This window comes from Ceratotherium simum, chromosome 6, assembly GCF_057802395.1.
Source record: "Ceratotherium simum simum isolate JZ-2026a chromosome 6, ASM5780239v1, whole genome shotgun sequence".
NCBI classification, from domain to species: Eukaryota; Metazoa; Chordata; class Mammalia; order Perissodactyla; family Rhinocerotidae; genus Ceratotherium; species Ceratotherium simum.
Window position 1 is genome coordinate 61694227 of NC_141905.1, and position 25181 is coordinate 61719407.

Below are 25181 nucleotides of genomic sequence, written 5' to 3' on the forward strand. Positions count from 1 at the left end.
TTAACTGAGCTTTGATCCTGCTTAGAGCCATGGATATTGCCTCCCTGACCTTCAAGCTCATTTCATGAACCTTTGCCTTCTAACTTGTGTGGCAATGATTTTGGCCCTTCTCTGTGTAGGGAGGTGGCTGGGAGTCCCACCTAGATTTGATAAAAGCAGAATTTGAGCTGAGGGAGGGGAGACAGTGGGAAATCACTCTGATGCTAACAAAGCATCAGACCTACACACAACTGCAGGCCTCCAGCAGCTTCCTGGGATTTTATTTATACCTTATTCTTGTTCCAGAGAGTATTTAAGATGGCTTTCCTCCCCCTTCACTTTATCTCCATCCCCTGGTCTATCTCCTTCCACTCACCCTCTTAGCCTCCCAGGCCCTCATCACCGCATTCTCCTGTCTAAGGCTTCTGCTCTGAAGGCCCATGTGCTCTGCTAGGGATCCTCTCCCTGCACTGCTCCTCAAACTCCCTCCCCTCAAAGGCAAAATTTGACCCCTCCAAGAAGCCTTCTTCCACTAAATAGAGGAGAGGAAGTTACCCGCCTTGCTGTGCAAGCCCCCACCCCAACCTTCCCTAGCTAACCCACTCATCATACCAGCCTCTGCTGGCAGGTGCTTTTTCATCTTATTCTGGCATTCGCTCAGTATTTGTCTGTGTGTTCAGTGGCACTGTCTGTCTGACTCATTAATGCCATGGTCTGCACTGGTGATGATGATGTGTCCTCACATCCTTGGAAAGGTAGAAAATTCTTCTTCCTGGATTTTACTGACAAGATTAAGAACATATTTCTAGGTAGAGATTTCTTGGATTTAGCTTTAGATCCGGAAACACACATAAGCCCTGATTCTTTTAGCTTTCGGTGGATAATAATGCCTTGGGTTCCAGTAGCTGTCCTCAGATGAAGGACTGTATCAAAACTGTTGTGGCACCTCTGTGGGGAAAATCATTTCTCTGTTTAACAGATGGGCAAACTGAGACATAACCTTGGCAAATCACTTTCTCAAAGTCAAATCAAGAGGAATGACAGGAAGCTGCAATTACATCCAAGTTAACTTTTGTGATTTTGACTCAGGGCATCAAGTTTTTTCCAGCAACTCCCAGGACCAAAGGCCAAGGATCAAAGCCTTTTCCCATCTCTCTACATTCCAAGGGTTTACCCACTCTGCTACCCCTTGCTCCTCCAGCTCTCAACCCATTCCTGCTAATGTTCAGAAAGAATTAAGTAAAAAACCCGCCAGAGAGGAGGAAAAAGTCCAAACAATCACAGATGGCAGACTCGCAAATTTAATTTAAAATCATTCTTTATTATCCAAAATATTAAAATTAAAGCTATAATGCCCAAAGGAAAACATAGATTAAAACCCCCTATGTTTCACAGACTCTTCCTCAGGGGGTCCCAAAAACACTGAGTAAGAATGCTTTGAAAAGAAAGCAGGAGTGCAGGAGCAAAGAGCCAGCTGTAGATCATTCAGCCAAACACTTGGTGACTGACCCAATCAGCTTCCCTTAAAGCCAAACACCAACTGTTTCATATGCAATTAATGATTGCCCTGGCAAATGAAAGTGCATCAAGGCATCACAGGCATCGTTGAATGAGAAGACACACAGCAGTCACAGGTAGCTCGTCCCTGGTATCTACATAATGATATTACCAGGCTAATCTAGGCTCAGAGATTTAATTCTGCAAAACACCATGCACTAAATATTTATATTCATAAAAGGGCTAAGCAAAAAAATGCCCATATGCTGCCTCTAGGTTCCCCATTTGTCTAGAATAGGCTGCTGGCTCATTTGCTGGGTTGTTGAGGGTCAAGGGCATCAGTCAAGTGTTAGTAGCATCCCAGTGTTTCTGGCCCCCAACTTCACCCTTCGAAAGGGGCTCATTGCTAGATTGGGTGTTTAGAGGTACCCAAGAGAAGGCAAATCCCCTTCCTTCTCTGGAGAAGCCAAAGCACAAAAAGAGACCCCCTCATATGTCAGAGCTGAGAAAGAGGCAGTAGAAGGGATGATAATGTCTATTCCCCATTCTTTGGTGCAGAAAATCAAAGTCCAGAGAGGGACCAGAGACTGCTAGAGTCATCCTTTACAAATATCAAATTCTCAATTGCAGATCTAGTTCTGATTCTTGATGCTACCATGCTTGAATTGTAAACCTGAAGAAGGAAGACACTTCAAATAATCATAAATAAACCAATGCTGATGGAAAGAACATGTGTTTTCTTTGGCCTTTTGGGTTTGTCTCCATTTCCTCTACTGAAGCCTAATTGTGAGCTATGGCCCTCACTCAAACATTCTTGCAGCACACTGCTGGGCCTGACACCTGCAGCATATAAGGCACATAAGGACCTGGCTTTGCCTAGCCCCACTCCTCAGGGGTTACCAGGATCATTTCTATGTCCATCGTGGAGACTGCTCTCCTCTCTCCACTGGCATCTCAAACCCAATTCCCTCAGTCCAGCTGCCTCTGCCCTTTCTCTCTCCTTGGCAGAAAATGCAGATGATGGAGCTTGTCTGTTCCCTGTGCACACCGTGACTTGAAGCCTTCAGCAACTTTTCCAGGGCTCTGCATATTATAATCAAGATGGGATCGGCTAATAAAAATTACATTGGTTACAATCCAAAAAGATTAACCAGCCTTAAGGGTTTCATGGCTATGCATTACACTTTTCAATTTTCCTACAATTAAGCTAACAACAAATAATATTGACAAATAAACTGCCAGACCTGCCAGCTGAAGCCCTGCCGCAGGAAGGGAGGGCTGTTCTGCAGCTGAGTGACTGTCCACCCATTGCCTGCTCATGAGGTCCAGCCCGTGAGTTCTAGCACACTGGGGCACTGGCACTTGAGCCGCATGGGTCGAGGGGCGATGAGGAATGGTTGCTGGCTTTACTCTTAAAAAAGAATTTAAAAAAGATGATAATCCTGACTCTTGCCCGCCTGCCACCTCTAAAGAATCTTCCTGATTTCTACTGATTTCTCAACCTCCCGCTAGAGAAATCCAGGGTAAGGAGACTTATGTTCTCATGAGGCACAACTATATCAACTCATCAACTAATTTGGAGTCACAAATCCAGGGCCTGAAATAAATCAGACTTAGTACTAATAAAATTTGGGGGTAGGTAAGACCAAGAGTCTCAGTGGAAAACCTTTCCCACACAGATGCTGCTAGAGGCCTATGGAGGCCAGACTTCTCCCTGCCTGGCTGCCCTGGTACTGGGGAGGGCAGGAGGCTGCAAGATGTTTTGGACCCTGTCTGCAAAGCTAAGTCCCAATTACTTCTGCAGTTGTTTCTATTACTCAGTGTTGGAGAAGAAGTCAGCAGGAGGAAGTACTAAGGGAGGAAGGCCACAAGGGAGTAGGATCACTGTTCTCATTTAATGAGAGTTTACCACATGTGAGATACTGTGGTAAGTGCTTTCACTCAGTAATTTGTTTAATCCTCATAACAATCCTATGAAGTAGATCCTATTATCTGTCCCCATTTTACAGCTGAAAAAACTGAGGCTCAGAGAAGTTAAATAACTGATCCAGGAATTGAACCCAGGTTTTGGGCCCAGAGCCTGCGCTCTTAACTACAAAACCAGTGAAAACTGCCAAATGATTATAAATACAGAAAGTGTCTTTCTATAGCAGGATGTAAAGTCTGATCTAAGCTAGAAACAGGACATCTAGCCTCAGAGTCATGCTCACTTGATACTACGTTTGATCTTTATCAAAATCAAGAAGTGTCTGACAAGAATCCAGGATCCTGGGCTGGCTGTGCGTAGCGGTTAAGTGTGTACCCTCCACTGCTGGCGGCCCAAGTTCGGATCCCAGGCGCCCACCGATGCACCGCTTGTCAGGCCATGCTGTGGCGGCGTCCCATATAAAGTAGAGGAAGATGGGCATGGATGTTAGCCCAGGGCCAGTCTTCCTCAGCAAAAAGAGGAGGATTGGCATGGATGTTAGCTCAGAGCTGATCTTTCTCACAAAAAAAAAAAAAAGAATCTAGGATCCTGGGTCAAATGGGAGAGTGAGGGACTGTTCTGTTTCTCAAATTATGGCCAGAGGGCAATCTTTACCTAAATCATCTGGGAAGCTTATTAAAATGCAGGTTCATGGTCTCCATTCAGTCTTCTAGATCAGAATCTCTGAATATGGGGCTCATGAGTCCACTGTTTAACAAGCTCTCTGGATGATTATTATGCATCCAAAACTGGAAAACCATTGGTATAAACTATGAACACTGCCCTCAACTAGTTTCTAACCAAACCCACTCCCCACACTGGCATCCAGGCCACTAATCTGACCCTAGGCAGCCCTCACTTCCACTCTCCCTGATCTCTTCGGCCTTTCATACATGCCAATTGCATTTCTTCCTCCTATCTTTGTTCTAATTCACTCTGGTCCCCACCCTCACCTATGCTTTCCCCTCCACTCCTCACCTGTATTTGTGTTTTACACACTTGGGCCTGGTATGGCCTCTTTCTCTCTTCTCTCTCTTTTTTAATGTAATTTTTATTTAAGTGTAATATACATACAGAAAAGTGCACAGAACAATAAGGTTACAGCTCAATGAATTTTTTCAAAATGAATATACCTGTGTAGCCAGCATGAAGTCACTTTTTTTAAAAACACAAATTTGACTCTAAATAGCACTGAAGAGTAATTTAAGTCTTTAGTCTCTTAAAGGGACAGCAAAAAAGGGAAATTCCACTATACTTCACTCCTTAAAGCCCTCTCCTTACAGACGCTTCTCCCCACCAAAATCTCTCTCCCTTATTCCCTTGCTTTCTTTCCCTTCACAAATATCTATTGAGCACCTACCCCATTAGGCACTGGGTTGATGATGAACAAGATATACCTGGGTCCTGCTTTCATGGCGCTTACAGTCTTATGGGGGAGACAAATGAAACACAGGTAAGCGAACACTTAATCACAAATTGTGACGACTGCTCTGAAGGGACTAACTAGGTGCTCTGATGTTGGACGGGTGAGAGAAACAGTCAGGAGAGGAGAAAAGAGCAGAGTATGAATTGCAAGGGCAGAGGCTCTGAGGTGGACATGACTGTGCTCAAGGGAGGACTTCCTTCCTTGCTCCTCTGACTTCGGTGGCCTCTCTTCAGCCCCCTCCTCCCACCTTCAGAACCTCTTCTTTTCCACCAGAAGCTTTCCACCCTGTCTGCCTTTTTATACAGAACAATTTACCACTTTCTCTATTTTAGCACAATACAGGTTCATCAACACAAACCCGGAGTGCTTAGTGAGATAAGAAGGGGAAAAAATGTGAACTGCCACTTTAATTTTTTTTTGTCCCAGAAATGTTTAAGTAGGATTTATTCACCTACTCTTTGGAATCAACCCTCAGTCCACCCTCAGTGGAGGTGTCCCTGAGCTAAGGCTACAGGAAGCCTCTGAGTTGCCTCCTTTCTCTGGTTTCTCACAGTTATCACTTGGAGAGTCACAGAGGAGCTCTGTTCAGGAGCTCAGAGGTTTAGAATCAAGAAGTCTCATCGGTGTTTTAGCAGCTGACTGCTTTGTTCCTGAGGTAATACTGGCACCAATAGGTACCCCTGGCATTGAAGGGAGTGGACAGCACAGTCTGTGCCCCAAAGGGTTTGGCTGTGAGCCATCCAAGTTCTTACCTAGTACTGATGACTTGAATAAAAATGTTTTACAACCACAGAGAGACCTGAAGATTCAAAAGTGGCTCATTGGCTCTGTCATTTGGCTTCTCTTCCTGCCCATGTCAGTGTGGGGCCTCTGTGCCCTCTGACCCCAGAGGGAGGCAGAGAATGCCCTTCCACTTGCTTCTTTCCCTTTTCCTCCTCTACCCCAAGCTCATCCTTGGATCCTCTTTCAATCCTTTCTTCCAGGGTCTTGCCCCTTCTCTGAAGGACTCCCTCAGTCAGATTCCCTGACAGGTGACTGAATTGAGAAGAATGTTGTGAGGTGAGCCCTCATAACAAAATAATTATGTCTTCCAAAAGCCCAGCTTTACAACCCTTTGCACATCTCCAGTATTACGTGATAGAGCGTTTCCTTCTGTTAAATTTCCTATGTTCTAGAGAAAGTGAATTAAAACAAACTACCGTGCCATACTTAGATTCAAGTTAAGGCCTCAAAGCCAAATTTTGGTAAATGAATCTTTGTTATGTCCTCTCTGGACCTGAGTCCTTGACAGGATTTTGTCAGGTCCTCGTCATCATCATCATCACCACCACCATACAACATTTATGGAGTCCCTACCAAGAGCTGTGGCCAGGAAAAGTGCTTTACGTGCATCTTCTCCCCCTGGTCCAGCTAAACATGGACTGCTAAGCCTAATCAGGACAGTGGTTCTGAGGGTCAGTCTCCAGGGCTCTGCTGTGAATAAGGCAGACCCTCAGGCCAGCACTGGAACCAGCAGGGAGAACTGAGGGACTGGGGATAAAGTTTAGATAGGATGCTCTCTGACAGTTGGGACATGTCTGGGACAGTTCTCTGACAGAGACTAGAGAGTAGCATTCAGTCATGTGTCCATTTAATAACTATGTATACAGGCTTAAGATAAAGGAATTTGGTGCTCAGGGAAGCTTTGAGATCAGAAATCAGTACAGAGCTTTATGACCTTATATATTGCAACCTACTGACACATTCATGGCTGAAATTATACTTCGGAGATTTGCATCAATATAATCCAGAGGATGGGGAAAGAAGTGGGTGGGGATTCACTTGAAACAAAAGTGGCCATAAGTCATTATATTTGAAGCTGAGTAATGAGTAAAAGGAGGTTCATCATATTCTTCTCTTTACCTTTGTTTATGTTTGAAAGTTTACACAAGTGAAAATTAAATACACACACACACACACACACTCCATGCCTGTTTTCCCTTTTCTTTTGGTGTGTGTGTGTTTACTTCTAGGTGTTTTCTTTTTCTTGTTTTTTTTTGTTATTGTTTCCGAAGTAAGACGCTTTTTTTTTTATTTTAAATGTCAGCCTATTTTAGCTGTGGAAAGGACAAACCAAGTCAAATGGGTTTCATTTGCATTTGGAGCAGTGAGAATAGGGCTTCTAGGATCCAGGTGCAGGGGTGCTAGAAGGGACAATCATGGGAGAACCCCAAGAAGACAAATATTCTGGGATAGAAAATCCAGGCCTTTTTGTTTTGCTGTCCTTGCTCCCTCCTCTATACTCCTGCCCTTCTTCAAAGTCGTTCCCCTCAAAAATTGGATCCTCTTTCAATCCTTTCTGTCTCTTAATACATGGAGGAGATAGATTGTATTTCATTTAAAGGGTAATTCTCTGACATTAAAGTCCTGCCTTTCCCCCACCTCCTACCCCAGGCTGCTCCCAGACCTCTCTGAGGTTGACAGCCTGGCTGTCTAGATTGCTCTCTGTTCACCTACTGACTAACGTGCCCCACATGAAAGCTCCTTCCAGCTGAAAGTCCCCCTGGATTTTTCCTGGGGCCTCCCTGAATGCACTGCTCTGCCCTGCAGATTCCAGATCTCAGCCACCCCTAAATAGGTCCCACGCTGATATTTCCCATTTGCCCTTCCAGAGACACTTTCCATCCTTTCCCACCCTGCTCTGGACCCTGGGAAACAATCTATATGGACTGCATCTTGCCCTCTGGCTTCTGTTTCTTTGGCTAACAGGAGATATAAGAAGATTAGAGGGCAGGAGGAGAGTGATGTTGGAGTATGAATCCTTCCAGATCCCTCCCTGTTGAGTTACTGTGGAAGGGCTGCATCCCTTTTTGAAGGCCATAGCTATTGTCAAGTGGCCCTCTCCCCACAGCTACCTTCTCAGGGTCTTGGTAACCAGGCCCTCCCTGACCCTTTAGGCCTAGGAGTGGTATGGCTCCCTGCTATTGCTAGCCCAGGGGTGTGCACTATCCCTTGTTGATCTCCTTAAATCCTGCCCACACCTTTGAAAATAGGCCCTTAATTAAACCTTCCTCAAATTAGTCAAGTTTACATGTGTCAGGACCCTGACTGATACCGGCCTATACTGTTGCCAAGACAGCCCTGGTTAGTATATATTTTTATGTTTTGTTTCCCTTACAGAACAGAAAGCTTCTTGAAGGCAGGGCCCATCTCTTACCTACCTACAGAGTGACAAACACATAGTGAGTGTTTAGTACTCACTATAGAACTAATCCTGGCCCTGGTCACTTCTTCCTCAAATGGCATTTTTGGGAGGCAGGGGGAATCAAATGAAAAATAATGTAAATGTCTGGGAAATGATAGCAGACATATAAAGGAAATCATTAACTTGAAGGAATGGTAGTGATGGGATCTGGACAAAGTCCAATAAAAGGGAAAATAACCTGCATAAACTTCAACTAGAGTCTATAAGATGAAGTGTGGTAAATACTATTGGTCAAACAGTGTCTAACAAATCTAAGCAAAGAAATCATGGGAAAGATAGCTTTGTCAGCACAAAAGGCTGATTAATCTCCCAAACTGGGAAAAACATGCAGCAAATATATGAAGTATCTTTTTATAACCAAAGTGAATACTTATTTTGTCTGTTTAGACAAGAGTTTCTGACTTGGATACTACTGTTAATAAATGAGATACTGTCACTGCATTTAGACTACCTGTGAGAGAATCTGTGTTAGTTATATTACTGCATAACCAATAACCCCAAAACTTAAGAGCTTAAAATAACAATAATAAACATTTATTATCTCACATGGGTCAGGAATTCAGGAACAGCTCTAGCTGAATGTTCTACCCAGTATCTCATGAGGTTGTAGCCAAGATGTTAGCTGGGGTTGTAGTCATCTGAAAGCTTAACCGGGGCTGTTGGATCCTCTCTAAGATGGCTCGTTCACATTACTAGCTATTTGGTGCTGACTATTGCCAGAAGGCTTCAGTTCCTTGCCACGTGGAGCTCTCCACAGGGCTGTTTGAGATTCCTCACGACATAGCAGTTTATTTCCCCCAAAGCAAGTGAGCCAAGTGAGTAAGGCAGAAGCCACAATATCTTTTGTAACTTAGCCTTGGAGTCACTTTCCATCATTTCTGCGATACCTTATTGATTACACAAATCAGCCTTATTCAATATATGAGGGATGTGAATACCAGGAGGCAAGAATTATTGGGGGTCTCCTTGGAGATAGCCACCACAACATCTTTGTTCTTCTCATTGCATTCTATCCAGGGCACACAATTTCAATTTGCCCCATTCCTGATGATGCTCACTTTGATCATCTGATTAAAGTTATATCTGTCAGGCTTCTCCACTGTGAAGTTACTCTTTTCTTTTCCAAATCATTACGTATTTTGGGAGGAGATACTATGAAATGATGTGTCCTTCTGACATATCTCCATTACTCTTCGAGCACTTCCTTGTGTTCTGGCACGAAATGTTCTAAGCTCATCTTGTACTTTCCTTGTCACAGCCCTGGAATCAGCCATTTCTCCAAGGAACATTGATTCCTTTTAGTGGAGAATGGTATTTACAAGCTAAGATCTGGACACTAAGCATACTCATTATTATCAGGTATTGCTGCTCCAAGACCCTCTCAGTGGGCAGAGCTAGGGAATATATGTATGTATGTACGGAACCAATCTCCCTTCACTGCTGCCAGCTTCTTTCTCCACATGAATGCCCTTACCACACCACTTGGGCTCCAACACTCCATGCCAGACCACTGCTCAGCATGAACATCAACCTTGCTCTGCCCTACATAATGGTTTTAAGACTAAATTGTTCAGGAAAGAGAACGTACAAACTGAGGCCATCTTGATTATATATGCAAATTACGTGAAATTTAGAGCTATTAATTGCTAACATTTATTGAGTACTTACTATATGCCAGGTAACGTTCTAAGGATTTTCTATGAATCCTCAGAGTAGCCCAATGACATAGGAACTATTATGGTCCCCATTCTGTTGATGAGGCTTAGAGAAGTTAAGTAATTTACCCAAGGTCACACAGTTACCAAAGAGACATAGCAGGACTGTTTTATTGGACTTCTAGAACATATCTTAAAAAGGAGGAGGTATCCTGTGTCTTCCACAACATCCTCCTGCTGTAGGTTTGGAGCACAGATATTGCTAAATGTCCTCTGGGGACAATTTCCTGAGAACCACTGGTCTAGAACAACATTAATCTAATCTAACAAAAGCTACTTTTTGATTGTTTGTGCTAATGAATGAAAAAGGGATAAACATAATCCAGAAGAGCAGAATATGCAAAAATCTCATTTCTTTGTGTGGCAGAGATTGCTAGTTGCCTATTCCAACATCCATTAGAAGGGGACTTCCTCAACCTTTCTCCTCCAAGTCTATACCCCACCTGATTTGCACCCATACTCTCCTCCTTCCTTTCTGTCACTGCAGGCTAATCCCTCCATCTGGATCCCATTCAGTCTTATCTTCCCAGGGCCTGGCTCCCCCATATCTCCTCTCTTTTTCTTTTCTCTTCAATCTTTCTCTCTCTAATGGATCCTTTCCAAAAGCATTTAAATATGCTCAAGTCTCTCACTTCTTTTTATTTCCCAAGTTTTTATTTTGGAAAATTTCAAACCCTCAGAAAAGTTGCAAGACGGGTACAACGAATACCCATAACCATTCACCTAGATCAACCAATGATTGACATTTTGCCACATTTGCTTTTGCTTTAGTTCTCTCTCTCCCTTCCTCCTCCTCTCTCTCTCTCCACAAACACATACTTTTCTTCCCTAAATCATTTGAGAGTTAGCTGCAGGCATCATAACATTTCACCCTAAACACTTCAGCATGTATCTCCTAAGAACAAGGACATTCTCTAATTCTCTTACTCTCACAATACACTTATCACACTTGGGGAAATTTAATAATGATATAACACTATTATCTAATATACAGCCCATATACAGTTTTTCCCTGATTGTCCCACTAATATCTTTTATAGCTGTTTTCTCCTATGTGTGTCAGTGTATATGTATGTTGTTCCAGGGCCCAATCAGAGGTCAGTCATTGCACTTAGGTGTCATGCCTCTTCAGTTTCCTTTGAACTAAAGTTTCCCTGCTTTCCAACAAAACAATGAACACTTTCCCTAGACCCCCACCTTCTACCTTTAACCACTGTGCTATCTCTTCTCTCTTTCCCTTGACAGCCACGTGTTTTGTAAGAGACTCAACAGTCTCCATTTCCTCACCTTCCCTCTTCAACTCACTGCAGTATGCATCTGCCTCCCACTATGATCCACACTTGCTAGATTTTCCTCCTGCCTCTCTGGTCACTTCTTGGGCTCCTTTGCTGGCTCCTCTTCTTCTGCTTATCCTGTATATATATATATATATATTTTTTAATTTTATCTACTGAGGTCACTTTGGTTTATAACATTGTGTAAATTTCAGGTGTACATCATTATATTTTAGCTTTTGTATAGACTGCATTGTGTTCACCACTAAAAGCCTAGTTTCCATCCATCCATTATCATACATATATGCCCCTTTAGCCCTTTTGCCCTCCCCACCCAAGTCCTTCCCCTCTGGTAACCAGCATCCTGTAAATCTTAAGGTTCTTTAGGACTCCGTCCTAGACCTGCTGCTCTTTACACTGCTTGCACTTTTCCTGGGTGATTTCATCCTTTCCTAGGGGAGGGGGTCTTCAATTACCACCTTTATGCTGCAGATCTCTATCTGGAGCCCACGCCTTTCTCTCTAGCTTCAGTTTCAAATATCCATCTGCCTCCTCAACATCTGAATCCATGTGGAAGTCTTGCTAGCACCTTGAAGCAATATGTCTAAAAAAGAACTGATTAACCTCCCACCACCTGTTCCTTCTATTGTGTTCCCTGTCTCAAAAAATGGCACTCTTCATTCATCCTGTTTCCTGACCCAGATACCTAGAAGACATCTTTGACACATCCCTTTGACATAATCCATGACATGTCTAATCAATCACCAAGTTCTACAGATTCTATCTCCTCAGTATCTCTGGAATCTACTTCTTTCTGTTCTCATCACCTCCCTCATCAGGCCTCCATCATCTCTCTCAGGAAGATTTCAGCAACCTCATAATCTTTTTCCCAGTCTCCAGCTGCAAGTGATTTTTCTAAAAATACAAATCTGACCACGCTGCAGCCCTGCTTAAAATTTTTCAGTAGTTTCTTACAGCCCTCAGGATAAAGTCCAATTCCTTAATTTGGCCTATAAGCTGGGTGAAAGTCAAGATATTTTATAGCTGGTAAGGCATAGGCACTGACCCCAGTTAGAAAGGATGTCAGCTGGTTCACCTGACAAGCATATGCCAGCTGAATAATGGCTTGCCTATAGAGCTCCATGCTATTGCCCTCTGCAGTCTCATCCAGTGCCACTCATCCCCTAATGTCACACTAGCCTTGGTTTGGTTCTCAGAATGCACCATCAAAAATGCTGTTACCTTTGCCTGGAACACCCTTTCTGGTAGGCCGACCATCAATCACCCCACCCAATCCCCACTCCACAGAGCTGCCCTGAAGGAGACTGAGTGCTCTATCCAGATATGGTTGGCTTTGGCCTGTGACAGTGGGAGCTTCTGTTGAGGGAACCTAATCTGGATCACAGTTCACTGTTAATAATGACTCCTTACACTTAGGCACAAGAACACAGAGCCCCAATAGGGCCAGCAAAGAAGTAGGAAATTGACTCGTGACCTTTTATGAGGAGAAGGAAGTGAGGGGAAGGGGGAAAAATTCTTTATTTAGTCCTCCAACTAAAACAGTATCTCTCCTGCCAATTAAAATACAAAAAACCTTTCCCACTTCTATTGGACCTCTTGACCCTAGGATTAAGCCTATTAGATATTCAAATAGTTGATGGGTTTTAAATCAATTAATCACTTTGCTTCTGTTCAACCTTGAGCTTCGATTGGCTATCCTTGGAAAATAGATGGGTTTTGGGGGGGGCGGTAATTCTAGAGTTTGGAAGGCAAGATGGGCATGGAGGGAGACTCTGGATAGCTAGAGGTCAGCAAGAAGGCACTGGGCATCTAAACTCCAAGGCAGTGATCTCAAATCTGGCTGCAGATTAGAATTACTTGGAGATCTTTTAAAATTACCATTGCCAAGGGCCTACCACAAAGCTATTAAATCAGAATACCTGGGGGGTAGAGCTTGGGCATCAATATTTTTCATAAAGCTCCTCAAATGATTCCTCTGTGCAATCAGGGTTGAGAACCCCACTAGGTATAGGAAAAGGGAACGCCATGGGATGAGAAAAAAGTGCAGGCATGTATGGAATATTTCTGGCTCTGGCCTGCTATGTGTTATAATCACACGCTACGGAGATGGGGGGTAGAAGAGCAGAGTAGTGTGCTTAAAGAAGGGCATGATCCTTGTGGGTTGGGGTTGCCTAGAGAAGGTAAAACATACAGACTGGCAAAAAGTGGAAAGCCCAATAATGCCAAGTGTGGTGGAGTGGTATGGTGGAAGTGTACACTGTTGTGGTCTTTCTGTACTGCAATTTGCCACTACATAGTCCAATTAAGTGTCCTCCATAGCCTATGAACCAGCAAGTATGATCTTAGGTATGTATTCCCAAAGATATTCTCACTCAGCGGGGCATGCAGGAGGTTGATCACTGCAGCATTATTGGGGGTAATTGGGAACTGGAAGTTTTGCTGGGACAGTGGATAGGCAGAACATGGGGGGTACACACCATCAGACTACTTACTCAGCAGTTAGAAGCAACCGGTTATATGTACACATATATAGCAACATGAATGGATCTTAAAACCATAGGTAATGGGTGCAAAAAGTATGAAACATAATGAGATACATAAAACAATATTACATTTGTGAGTTAAAAATGTAGCACACAAAACAATATCTATTTTTCAAGAACCATACAAACAAAAAGATAAACATTGCCTATGGGAGGAGGGAAAAGGGAGCAGGCTAAGGCACTAAAAGGGAATAAATAACTAGATAACTATTTTTTTAAAGTAAGATTTAAATCAGACCTGGAAACACGAGTAGAAAAGAGGGGGAAAGGGAAGTCTTCTAGAAGGGCAAAATGACTCCCACAAGCCAAGGCCAGGAGGCAGGAATGTGCTGAGCAGGTGTGGGTGGGAGAAAGGCCTGATTAAAGCAGAGGGGTGTATTAAAGCAAAGTGGAAAGTAAGGCGGGAGAGAGAGGATTGGATAAGATTAAGAAGGTCTGGAAGACCAGACAAAGGAATTTAAACAATGATAAAGTAGATAAGAGAGACATAAAAGGATTGAGCAGTGAAGAAATGTGATGAAAGTGAAATCTAAAAGAGATTATCAGATGAGGAGGACGGAGAGAGCCTGGAGTCAGAGAACTGGATTGGAGGTGAATATAGTGAACTAAGCAAAAAAAAGATGAAGGGAGTCCGGAACAGGCTACCATGGGCGGTGGAGGCTGGAAGAGACATTTTGATAGATTACTGGCTGGATACAGACACTAATAGACAAGGATAAGTCAGAGTACTCTGTGGTCTTACACTAGGAAGTTAGGGGAAGAAATTAAGTCCAGTAGTAGCTGCGATTTCTCACGCTGGAAATCTAGTTTTCCAGTAAAGTGGAGCTTTAAAGGTTCTAATGATTCAGTATTCTCCTTGAGCAACTGAGCTTTAAGTGGGCTCAGAGGTGCACCCATTTTAGTGTTGGCAGAGATCTTTGTGTTCCACACGACAAAAGAGGTCCAGTTAATTGCCCAAAGTCAACCAATTAACTAGAGAAAGGATGGGCTAGAACCAGGTCTCAACTTCCAGTCTAATAAACTTTCCTAAACTATGTTGGATATGAGGGGCTTCACAGGTAATTCATAGTTGGATTTCTCAGTTTGTTTGACCACAGTGGTCAATTTTCAAGAAAGAGGATTTACCCTTTCTGTACCCAGCCCCTGCCTGCTCAGTTTCAATCTGTATACATATGAACTGCCTAGCTGGTTGGGCTTCTAAACAATAACTTCTTGTATTTGCCTTACTAATCCTTACCTCCACATGACTAGAAAAAGTGAGGACCCTCACTGACTGCCAGCCTCAACAGTCAATATTTTCATACTCCTCTATGCATAACAAAGTAAAACAAACGACTTCTCAACAGAATGGAATCTTAAAGTTTAAAAGATCTTAACCTTCCACCCAAACTGAAACCCCCTAGAAAATACCCCTGATAGATGGTTTTCCTCTATATGTTTTCAGGAATGGGGCGGTCCCTTCCTTTGTCAGGACAGCTCTGATTACTAGAAAGCTCTGAGTCTGAGTACTATGTCACTGCAGTGTGCTTCAGTGAAAATAGCACAGGCCTTAGAGTCAAGCAGACTTGGGTTAGAATCCTGACTACGTAATTTGCTGTATGACTCGAGCAAGTTATTTATCTTTTTTTTTTTTAATTTTATTCATTTATTTTTTTCCCCCAAAGCCCCAGTAGATAGTTGTATGTCATAGCTGCACATCCTTCTAGTTGCTGTACGTGGGACGTGGCCTCAGCATGGCCAGAGAAGCGGTGCGTTGGTGCGCGCCCGGGATCAGAACCCCGGGCCGCCAGCAGCGGAGCGCACGCACTTAACCGCTAAGCCACGGGGCCGGCCCTTTATCTTCTATCAGTCCCATTAACTTCATCTGTAAATTAGAGATAATAATACCTGTTTTACAGAGTTACCATGAATATTAGAGATTATGAAGCCAAAATGCCTAATACAGTGCCTGGCACAAAGAGCTAATGAAGTGATAATTATCATCATCATCATTATCCCACTCACTGGTCCGAGTCTGCCCTCTGGAGCTACATACATATGCCTTTCAATACTTTCAAACACTTAAATTTAGTTGTCATGTTATTCCTAAGCGCTCTTTTTTCAGAGTAAGCATCCACCAATATTTTCTCTCTTGGTTATCCGGCCCTTGGCTATGCCCCTGCATATGATGTTTGTAGAACATGGTGCCCATAACTGAACAAAGTACTCCAGTAAGACCATAAGCCTCTATTCCCTAGACATTACTCTTCAAGCTGCCTAGGACTCCTTTAGCTGTTTTGGCAACAGTGTCACATCCTGCCTTAGTCCTACGAAAACTTCCAGGTAGTTTTCATACGAATGAGCTTTAAGTCTTCTCCATTTTGTACTTGTGTAGAACTCTTTCTTTGAAATTAAAAAGTAAAACTTTTTATCAACTGAAAGCCTGTTATATATTAGGTATTCTGCTGAGTTCTGTGGACATAGGGATGACTAGGACAAAGTATCAGCATACTAGAAACGTAAGCTCCACAAGTCTTTGTCTATCATGTTCACTAATGAATCCTCATTTCTTGGGATGATGTCTGCACACAATTATATGCTTAGTTTGTTGAACGAATGAATGAATAAAATAGTTTACAATGGAAATTTTCCCTATAAGTAAAAAGGAATTTCCCTAATACACTTATTTTATAAATTCAGATATTTTGTACATGCCTATCACTTTTAGCCCAACCCTAGTGTTTTTTCCACCTAGAGTAGACCTAATTTCCAAAATAAATTCGTACTGTCCCTTTCAAGGCTGGACTAAATACTTACATGCTTTATTTGCTGGATGGCGATTATATTCCACCATTGAAGGCCTTTTGTAAGTACTTGTTTGACCTTTAATGCAGGGTTCACTTCTCAGGGTTAGCAGTAGCAGGTCATGCTTTCTGAGAGCTAAACATCGAGAATTTCCTGAACCGAGTTCTATCTGGCCGTGACTTGCTGTGGGGGAGAATAAGGTCCTCGGGAGAAATGTGAAGCAATGGCTTAGCAGGACCTTGAAATTTTGCATTGGTCTGCGAAGTCCTGCCAGGTGCCCATAGGCCCAGCGTCTCTGGGTCAAAATCCGTCCTGCAGACGCCAGATATATGAAATTTGGGGCTGTCCAGTTCTCTAAAACCACAGTTAGGGAGGGGCTAGGACCTCTGAGTCCTCTCACAGTTTTTTCCAGTATTTGGGCTTAAGGTGAGGCACTCGTCGCCATCTCGATATCAAATACCAGGCAAGCCGTCACTGGCGTCTTTCGGTAACCACGGAGACAGCCGTGCCGCTCCGTAGAGGCTGTAAACTACGATTCCCATCAGCTGATTATCTCTGCTTGCCGGCGAGTGTTTAGATTTGGCTTTTCGATCCCGCGACCCTGCCGCAGTGAACTGCGGGAGTTGCAGTTCGCGGTGTGGACTCACTTTTTGCTGCGGGAAGCTCCATAACTACAAATCCCGTGAGCCAGAGGGCTCACGCATGCGCACAGGACAGCCGGTCCTCCCTGGCCCCCCTGCCGGTGCCTGAAAGGTAAGAGAGGGCGGGGGGAAGGAAGAGGAGGCGGGATCCGGGAGCTGCGTTGGCTGCGGCCTGGCACCAAGGGGGCGGCCCCGGCGGAGTGCAGACCCAGTGTCCCCCGGCGATTATGGACCCGGCCGAGGCGGTGCTGCAGGAGAAAGCGCTCAAGTTTATGGTGAGGAGAAGGGGCAGGCCGGGGAACTGTGGAGGCGGTGGCGTTGGCAGCGTCGCTGAGGCTCGGGCCTGGGCCGCCCACCCGCCGGAGGAGCGGGCAGTGGGACCCTGGGCAGAGACCGGCGGCGGGGGCGGCTGAAGGGACGGGACGGGACGGGACGGGACGGCAGCTCCAGGGAGGCGGGAGGAGGTTGCGGAGAGGACCCGGGGGTGGGGGCAGCAGTTCCGCCATCTTGTGGATGAGAGGCCAAGTGACAGCGGGAGCTTAATCGGGGAGGGGGCTCTGGGTGGCGCGCGGGGCCCTGGAGTGAAAGGTGCGTGGGGACAGTTACTGAAGAGCGGAGGAAGCCGGGAGGAGAGGCGCCGTGAGGCCGCTGACAGGGCCTTCTCGGTGTCAGGGTTACGGGTAAGGCCTGGGAAAGAGGTGCATTCAGGAGTGGGGAAGGGGAGCGCGGGATAGTGGGAGGAAAGATATTGCGAGTAGGGGTAGGGGAAAACGGGCAGGGCTGGATGCAGGTGGATCTAAGGGTGGAGGAGAGAAAGCCAGGGCTGGTGGGAGACTTGTAGTTTTGTAGAATGACGGAGGAGAGAGAGCTTTTGCCTTCAGGATGCAATCGCAGCTTGGCCAAACTAATGTTGACAAACTCCGGAAAGGAAGAGGCCTTACTTAGGAAGATAAGGACTGGGGATGGGGACCTAGGGCTATGGTGACAGTCTCTGGGAAAGGAAAGGGATGTTAACCATGAGCCAGGATTACAAACGTCAGAAAAGGGATACATACTCTACTTAGACAGGAGAGGCTAAATATTGTAGTACCGACGAGGTAATGAAAAGCAAGAGGATTGGTCAGGAAGACCTGGGTACAGGAGATTGGGGGCAAAATTCATATCTAATAGGGAAAACAAAACAAAACTATTGCTAAATTGTAGAGCTAGTAAAATGTGGGGCCCAGGTGCTGTATCACTTTCTGGAAAAGGAAAGGCTGTAGAGATTAGAATCGCAAGACCCATAAGAAGTGATGAGATCAGTAGAGAAATTCAGGAGATAAAAGGGGGAATGTAGATAGTGGGGAATGGGAGATATCAAGATTGGTGGTTACTTATCAGTTCTAGGTTGAAGCACAGTATGAGCTTGGATTGGATTTTGTGGGTGTGTTTAAATCCTTTGGAACCTAGTTCTTTAACTTTGTGTTATGCTTTTCTTTTGCTATGCTTATGTTGGTATAGTCTGATATTTGATGTGTTTGATCTGATGGTTCTTGTATATCCTAGGTGTAAAACCAGACTTTATGGTTACAGCTAAAGAGTGATGGGATGCATAGACTTCTATCTTAACAGGTGATCTCAGGGACATTGATATTATTTACAGTTGCATCCTGCTTTTTCAGACGTGATTGTAACTTGTCACTCTAAATCTTATTTCTTTGTTAGTTGTTATTTTGTATCTTTGCCTGAAATACTAAAACAAATCTAAATAAATATGGACACTAACCTAATTGAATTCAGGCTTTAAACTGCCCCATTTACAAGAATACTTTTTTACTAAAACTTTATTTATTTTGTATTAGTACTTTCAGAAACACCTAACTAAAGTTTGAGTGTATCATTAACAAAATTCCATTAGGCCTGAAGAAGGTTCTTGAATTTTTGCCCAATGATGAAATTCTAAAATATTAAGAAGAGACTTTGAAATTTTCTTGCACTCTAGAAGTAAGAAGAAGCTGCTTTATATCTCAAGCCAGCTTCTAGATTTAAGTGAGAAAAGTGGCAGCTGCTTATTTTTGTTTTCCTGTTTAAAGGCTGACTCGATCCTAATCTTGACACTTGTGTCAGATTTATGGAATAATGTGTGATTTACAGATCATAAAGAGACATTATGAGATCATCTTCTTTACTCCCCATCAGCCTAGGAACGTTCTCAACTACTTGATCTCTGCTTTGTACCAGTGAGTTATGTTTCGATAATGGTCTCGTGACTGAGTTAAAGTGGACCTGGAGATTGCCATGTAGTAGTTTGCAGCTTTTAGGGCACCACACATTATTAAATGTTGAGTCAGTTTCCATAGGGAGAAGCCAATTTTTTCTTTAATTTTAGTTACTTTCATTTTTGACCTTGCCTGCTATTGTGGCTGCTGTTTGAGAAAAGGCCAATGTGAAGAGGGTCACCAAGAATGACACCTTAATAACTGAAGCAAAGAATGGAGAGTTAGAGATTTTGTATTCTTTCTCAGCTCAGTAACAGTCTTATTATGAATCTGAGTAAGTCACAACTTGCCTTTGGTCCCATTTACCCTGCTATAACATGTTGGTTTCTTCAGAGTCAATTTTGAGATAGGAATATATTTTATTTGTGCTTGCACCAAGTAATTAGTGCACAGTACACATGGAAGGGCTATCCTTTTAATCAAATTGAAATTTTTGTGTAGTATTTGCCTGTGTTTTGGCCTTACCTCTTCCTTCAGCTGTGAATTGTGAATGGCAGTTTTTGTACGGATACCCTGATTTCCAGTTTAAGAAAATGTAAAATTTGTTTAAAATGCCAACATGTAGTGGATATTCTCTTTCATGAATTTTTCTCATTACCACATTAATATGGTGCTTTGATTAGGAATTTTACAATAAAATCTTATTAATGAGACTACTAATTCTGAGTTGAACATAATTCATACATGCTCTAGGCTTAAAGTTTACCCTTGGATACTTGTGAAAAATAGTTTAAGCCGGAGGTTTAACTTCTAGACACAAATGATATTATTATTATTATTATGTTTTTTTTTGTGAGGAAGATCAGCCCTGAGCTAACATCTGTGCTAATCCTCCTCTTTTTGCTAAGGAGGACCCGCTCTGAGCTAACGTCTATTGCCAATCCTCCTCCTTTTTTTTTTTTTCGCCAAAGCCCCAGTAGATAGTTGTATGTCATAGGTGCACATCCTTCTAGTTGCTGTATGTGGGACGCGGCCTCAGCGTGGCCAGAGAAGCGATGCATCGGTGCGCACCCGGGATCCGAACCCCGGCTGCCAGTAGCGGAGCTTGTGCACTTAACCGCTAAGCCACGGGGCCAGCCCACACACAAATGATATCAAAGCAGTAGTTACATTAAATAACCTATGTGCTAATATAACCTATGTGCTAATATCTCATTCAGTTTTAGGAGGTCCTTAAGGACCTTTCTTAATACTTCCTTGGTCATTACAATTATAATTCAGAAAAGATAAATGGGAACTGGAAGAGGACCTGAGAAGAGAAATGAAAATGATTGAAGGAATGTAGGCACCATTTTATAAAGATATATATATATCTATAAATATTTATATGGGGGATGGAAGGACAAGTTGAGGGATGAATTTAAAGTTTATTTAAAAAAATTTACAAGATAAACCAGTCCCAGAATCTTAGAACTGGGGAAACGTTTGAAGCTTGGTTGAATTAATTTTAGGGCATATAAAATGGTTTTTTATTGAGTTGATGGATAAGTGAAACATTATAAAAGGTAACTTTCTGTGTAACAAACCACCCCAAAACTTAGTAGCTTAAAAAAACAATTTATTATTTCTCTCAAATCTGTGGTTGACTGACGAGTTTTCACTTTCACTTGGTATATTGGCTGGGGTGCCAGTATGGCTGGAATGTTCAAAATGGCCTCACTTACATGGCTGGCCGCTGGCTGAGAGTTCAGCTAGCGCTAAAGGCCTTCAAGTCCTCCTTTATGTAGGCCTCCTTTCTCGACATGGCCTTTGGATTTCTTTAAAGCGTGGTGCCTGGATTCTAAGAAGCAGCGTTCCAGGAGACAGGAAATAGAAGCCAATCAGCCAATTCTCTTAAGTCATAGGTTTGGAAGTCTGAGAATGTCGCTTTTGGTCCGAGAGTGAAGGCCAGGCCAGAATCAGAGGGAGGGGCAATAATCTCTACTTCTAGACAAGAAGAGTGGCATGCATAAACAGAGAGGGGGAAATTGTTGGGGGCTATGCTCTTTTTTTGTGAGGAAGATCAGCCCTGAGCTAACATCTGATGCCAATCCTCCTCTTTTTTCTGAGGAAGACTGGCCCTGAGCTAACATCTGTGCCCATCTTCCTCTACTTTATATGGGACACCGTCACAGCATGGCTTGACAAGCGGTGCGTCGGTGCGCGCCTGGGATCTGAACCCACGAACCCCGGGCTGCCGCAATGGAGCACGCGGACTTAACCGCTTGTGCCACCAGGCCAGCCCTGGCCATGCCCTTTTGAGACTGGCTGCTGTAGATGCTATTCTAGTTGGATGTTCAGGCTAAAAATAGAAATGGGATCAGCCAAATTTGAGGGTAATAACACTAGGAATGCTTTGGAGGCATCTCTTTTTTGAGGTTAACTTCTTAAGGAACTAACATGATCTACATGACTTGCCTTAATGTCACTGTAGAGGTAATACTGGGTGAATTAATATGATCAGTAACTTTTCTTATTTGCTTGAGAAGCATATGTTTCTAAAAGCAAGAAATTACATTTAAAAATAAATATTCAGATTTTTCACTATGATGGGCTTTTCTTTAAATCAGTGAGATTGATTACCAGCTGGTTGGATGAACATTTGAAACTAGTTCTTAGTTTAAGTTGTCAGAGTTTCTATGTATATATTACCTGTTCTCAATTTAAATTAGCCTTTAGTTTCTTTTCTGGATATTCTTATGTAGGTATTGGGGCATAAAATTACAAACTATTGATAATTCTTTGTGCTAATTTTCTTGATTTGTGTTTATAATAGATGCATATAATAGATATTGGAAGTGAATTATTAGATGTGGAATAAAATTCTTGTACTTTGAATGACTGTCAGAAATTTTTTATTGCTAAATTAGAACATGAACTTTCAAGAGAGACCACTTGTTATCTATATTATTTGAATATTATTTAAATCCTGAAAGAAAGGAAGCAGATAAGAATTTTTTCCCTTACTACGAGAGACAGGACATTATGTAAGATCTTGATCATGTATAGATAGCATTATTTTATGGTAAATGGCATTACAAGAAAAAAAAGAAAGAATGACAATGAAGAAAGAAGAAAAGAATCTTTGTGATATTAAAATATTTGAAAATCTCATCTACTTTCTGGTAATGTTTTAATACAGCATGGAAGTGCTTTCTAAATATGTAGAGTAAGAATTCATGGAGGATGAAATAGAAAATATTTACCAATGTTTTAACAACTTGGTCACTGTAAAGAAAACTGCTTCTTTCCTTAGTAAACCAATCCCAGCATCCTAAAAGTGGCAATGGAGGAGGAAAAAGTCTCAATGGGAAAGGTTCACTGGATTTTATTGTTTCAACTAGTATTCCACAAGATGCACCTTGTACTTTGGGAATCTCTGGAGAATTCCATATGTTTTCCCAAAGCCTGATTGAAACATAGCTAGAACGTTTTACAGAAGACTCAGAAACAATAACAGTGGAATAGATATGAGAGTAATGTTGAACTAAGAATGTGATTTGTTCTCTGGGGCATTACCATTGCTGTTCCTGGATTACCTTCATATGTGGCCAGGGTGGGGGTGGGGAGCGAGGGATCAAAAGCCACAGAGCTGAGAGAGAATTCCTGCCTGCCTAAAATGAACCTATTGAGTTGGAATTTCCTTCTGAGGTCTTGCTCCTTCATGAGATTTGGCTCTCCCTTCAGAGTATACTTGCCTTCCCATTCCTAGGCTTATGACCTGACCTGACCTGACTCTGTCAATAACAGGATAACCACAGTAAAATTGGGAGAGTTGTTTTTTTTTTAATTTTTGTTTGTTTACTTTTTAAAATATAGTCAGCCTTGAAAAACAGCTAACAGCTATCATTTATTTGTTTACTATATGCTGTTCTGAATTCTTTAGATATATTATTTCATTTAATCCTCCCAATAATCCTGTAAGATAGATTCAGTACTGTTGTTACCCCCATTTTCAGATAAGGCAATTGATTCTAGAGAGGTTAAGTATCTTGCGCAAAGTCACTCTGGTAGCAAGGAGCCTGAGATCAAACCCAGGCAGTCTGACTTGAGACTCGCACTTACACTTTATTTCATCCTTGAATAGCAGAGAAACAATCGAATATGATGGCGTATTTCTTTGCTAGTCATGTGGTGGCCAGAGTGGAGGAGTTACTGCTCAGACTTAATGTAGATTTTCTGATTATTTGAATTACTGAGGAAATGGAGTAAGATTTTACAGTTGTCACAGTATCATTGTATCAGTTAGCAATTGCTGAGTAATAAAGAACCACAAAATATCATAGCATACAGTGATAGATACTTATTCCCAGGAATATGTGGATTTGCTGAGAATTGGATGATATAGACTGGGCTTAGATGACTCTGGACTTGGCTTCTCACTCAAGACAGTTCCACATGTTGTTCTGGGACTCAAACTACAGAGGCAGTGACTTTCCAGGCAAAGCTGTTCTCATAGCTACAGCAAAGGCACAAGAGAGCAAGCCCAATTGTTCAAGTGCCTTTCAGTCATTGGTTGTATCACACTTGCTAATATTCCATTAACCAAAGCATATCACATGGTCAAGCCCAAAGTCAAGGGGCAGGAACGTGTACTCTGCCCAAAGAAGGACTGGGGGAGGGAGTAACTTGCACAGAAATCTGTGGTAACAATAATCTGTAATAATCTAGTCCACTTAATTCATAGAAGAATGATAAAATGCTTACCATGACAACTATTGTGCTTTCTTTCTGCTCTCCATTGTTGGCATCATCCTGACTAGCACTTTCTCATTTTCGTTACTAAACAACACCTGTTGGTTAGATACTTGAGAATCACAATTTAATACAGCAAGTTTCTTTGCATCGTGTTATGTAGGGCAAAAAAGGCATAAAGAAATAATCAGAATCTTGGCTTTAATCCACAGTGATGCCCTGATAAGTTCATCAGTATCACAACGCTATTCTTCTATCATTGGGAAGGATAAGGTTGATGTCACTCCAGTGGCATTTGTAACAGAATTTGAACTGTAACAGAATTTGAATCGAGGTCAGACATAATGCCCTAACAACTCATAGCAGATTTGGAGCTCTTAAATCCCTTCTCTGCACCTAAATTTAAGGCTGCAAAGATAGGCTGCTGATATTTTCAGATTCTGAAGGACTTTCTGGCTTTTGCTGAAAAGTCATGAAAACAGATATCCAGGAATGGTGGAGAGTGTTTTTTGCAGCACAGATGCGTAAATCCTTGTACTTAGGAAGTACTACACTAACTGTCAGTGTGATTATTTGTGAATTGTTGGATTATGGATAATGTTTCAAAATATTTAATGGCATCTGAAAATGTACTAGTGAACACACAGAAAAATATTACTTTGGTGATTTTTTTTCCTTGGCATTCTTTAATGTTTTCTAGATTTTCTACAGTGAGTATATGTTTTTAATAAAAAAATTAAAATTTTAGTTTATTGAGTGTATATATGTATAAAGCAAGTACCCCAGATTAAGACCTTCACTTGATCATGGACTGCAGTGTAGCTAGTTTACTGGCCAGTGGTGGCTTGAACAGAAACCTCACTCTGAGCTCATTTTCTTAACTGGGAAAGGGGCTGTTATTAGTCTTATCTACTTAAAAAGGATCTCTTTTTTTTTTCCTCTCAGTTCATTTAAAACTGTAAATTGTCGTGTATAATGTATTAATTAATAATTTACACCATTAAACTCCTGTATGTATCCAAGGTTTTCATTGGAAATTTAGGACTGTATGTTCCTAAATTGTGCTGGAGCACTACATTTTCCTGTTAAATAGTACTTGACAAAATCACTGAGTTGACAACTGAAAACGAGGCCGTGATAGTTGACATGCAACATGATT

The 25181-nt window shown here is 42.4% G+C and overlaps 1 protein-coding gene across 4 annotated transcripts in view; it reads left to right on the forward strand.

The window, feature by feature from the left end:
* The first annotated feature begins 17231 nt into the window (after positions 1-17231).
* The window catches only part of BTRC (beta-transducin repeat containing E3 ubiquitin protein ligase), a 184310-nt gene continuing 176360 nt past the window's right edge, over positions 17232-25181 (forward strand). For 2 of the 4 annotated variants that reach the window (XM_004427970.3, XM_004427971.3), the window contains exon 1: positions 17232-17365. In XM_004427970.3, the coding sequence (XP_004428027.1) occupies positions 17318-17365 (48 nt within the window). In that variant the 5' untranslated portion in view covers positions 17232-17317. The remainder of the gene's footprint in view (positions 17366-25181) is intronic. The other 2 variants (XM_014785664.2, XM_004427972.3) reach the window with 2 other exon arrangements.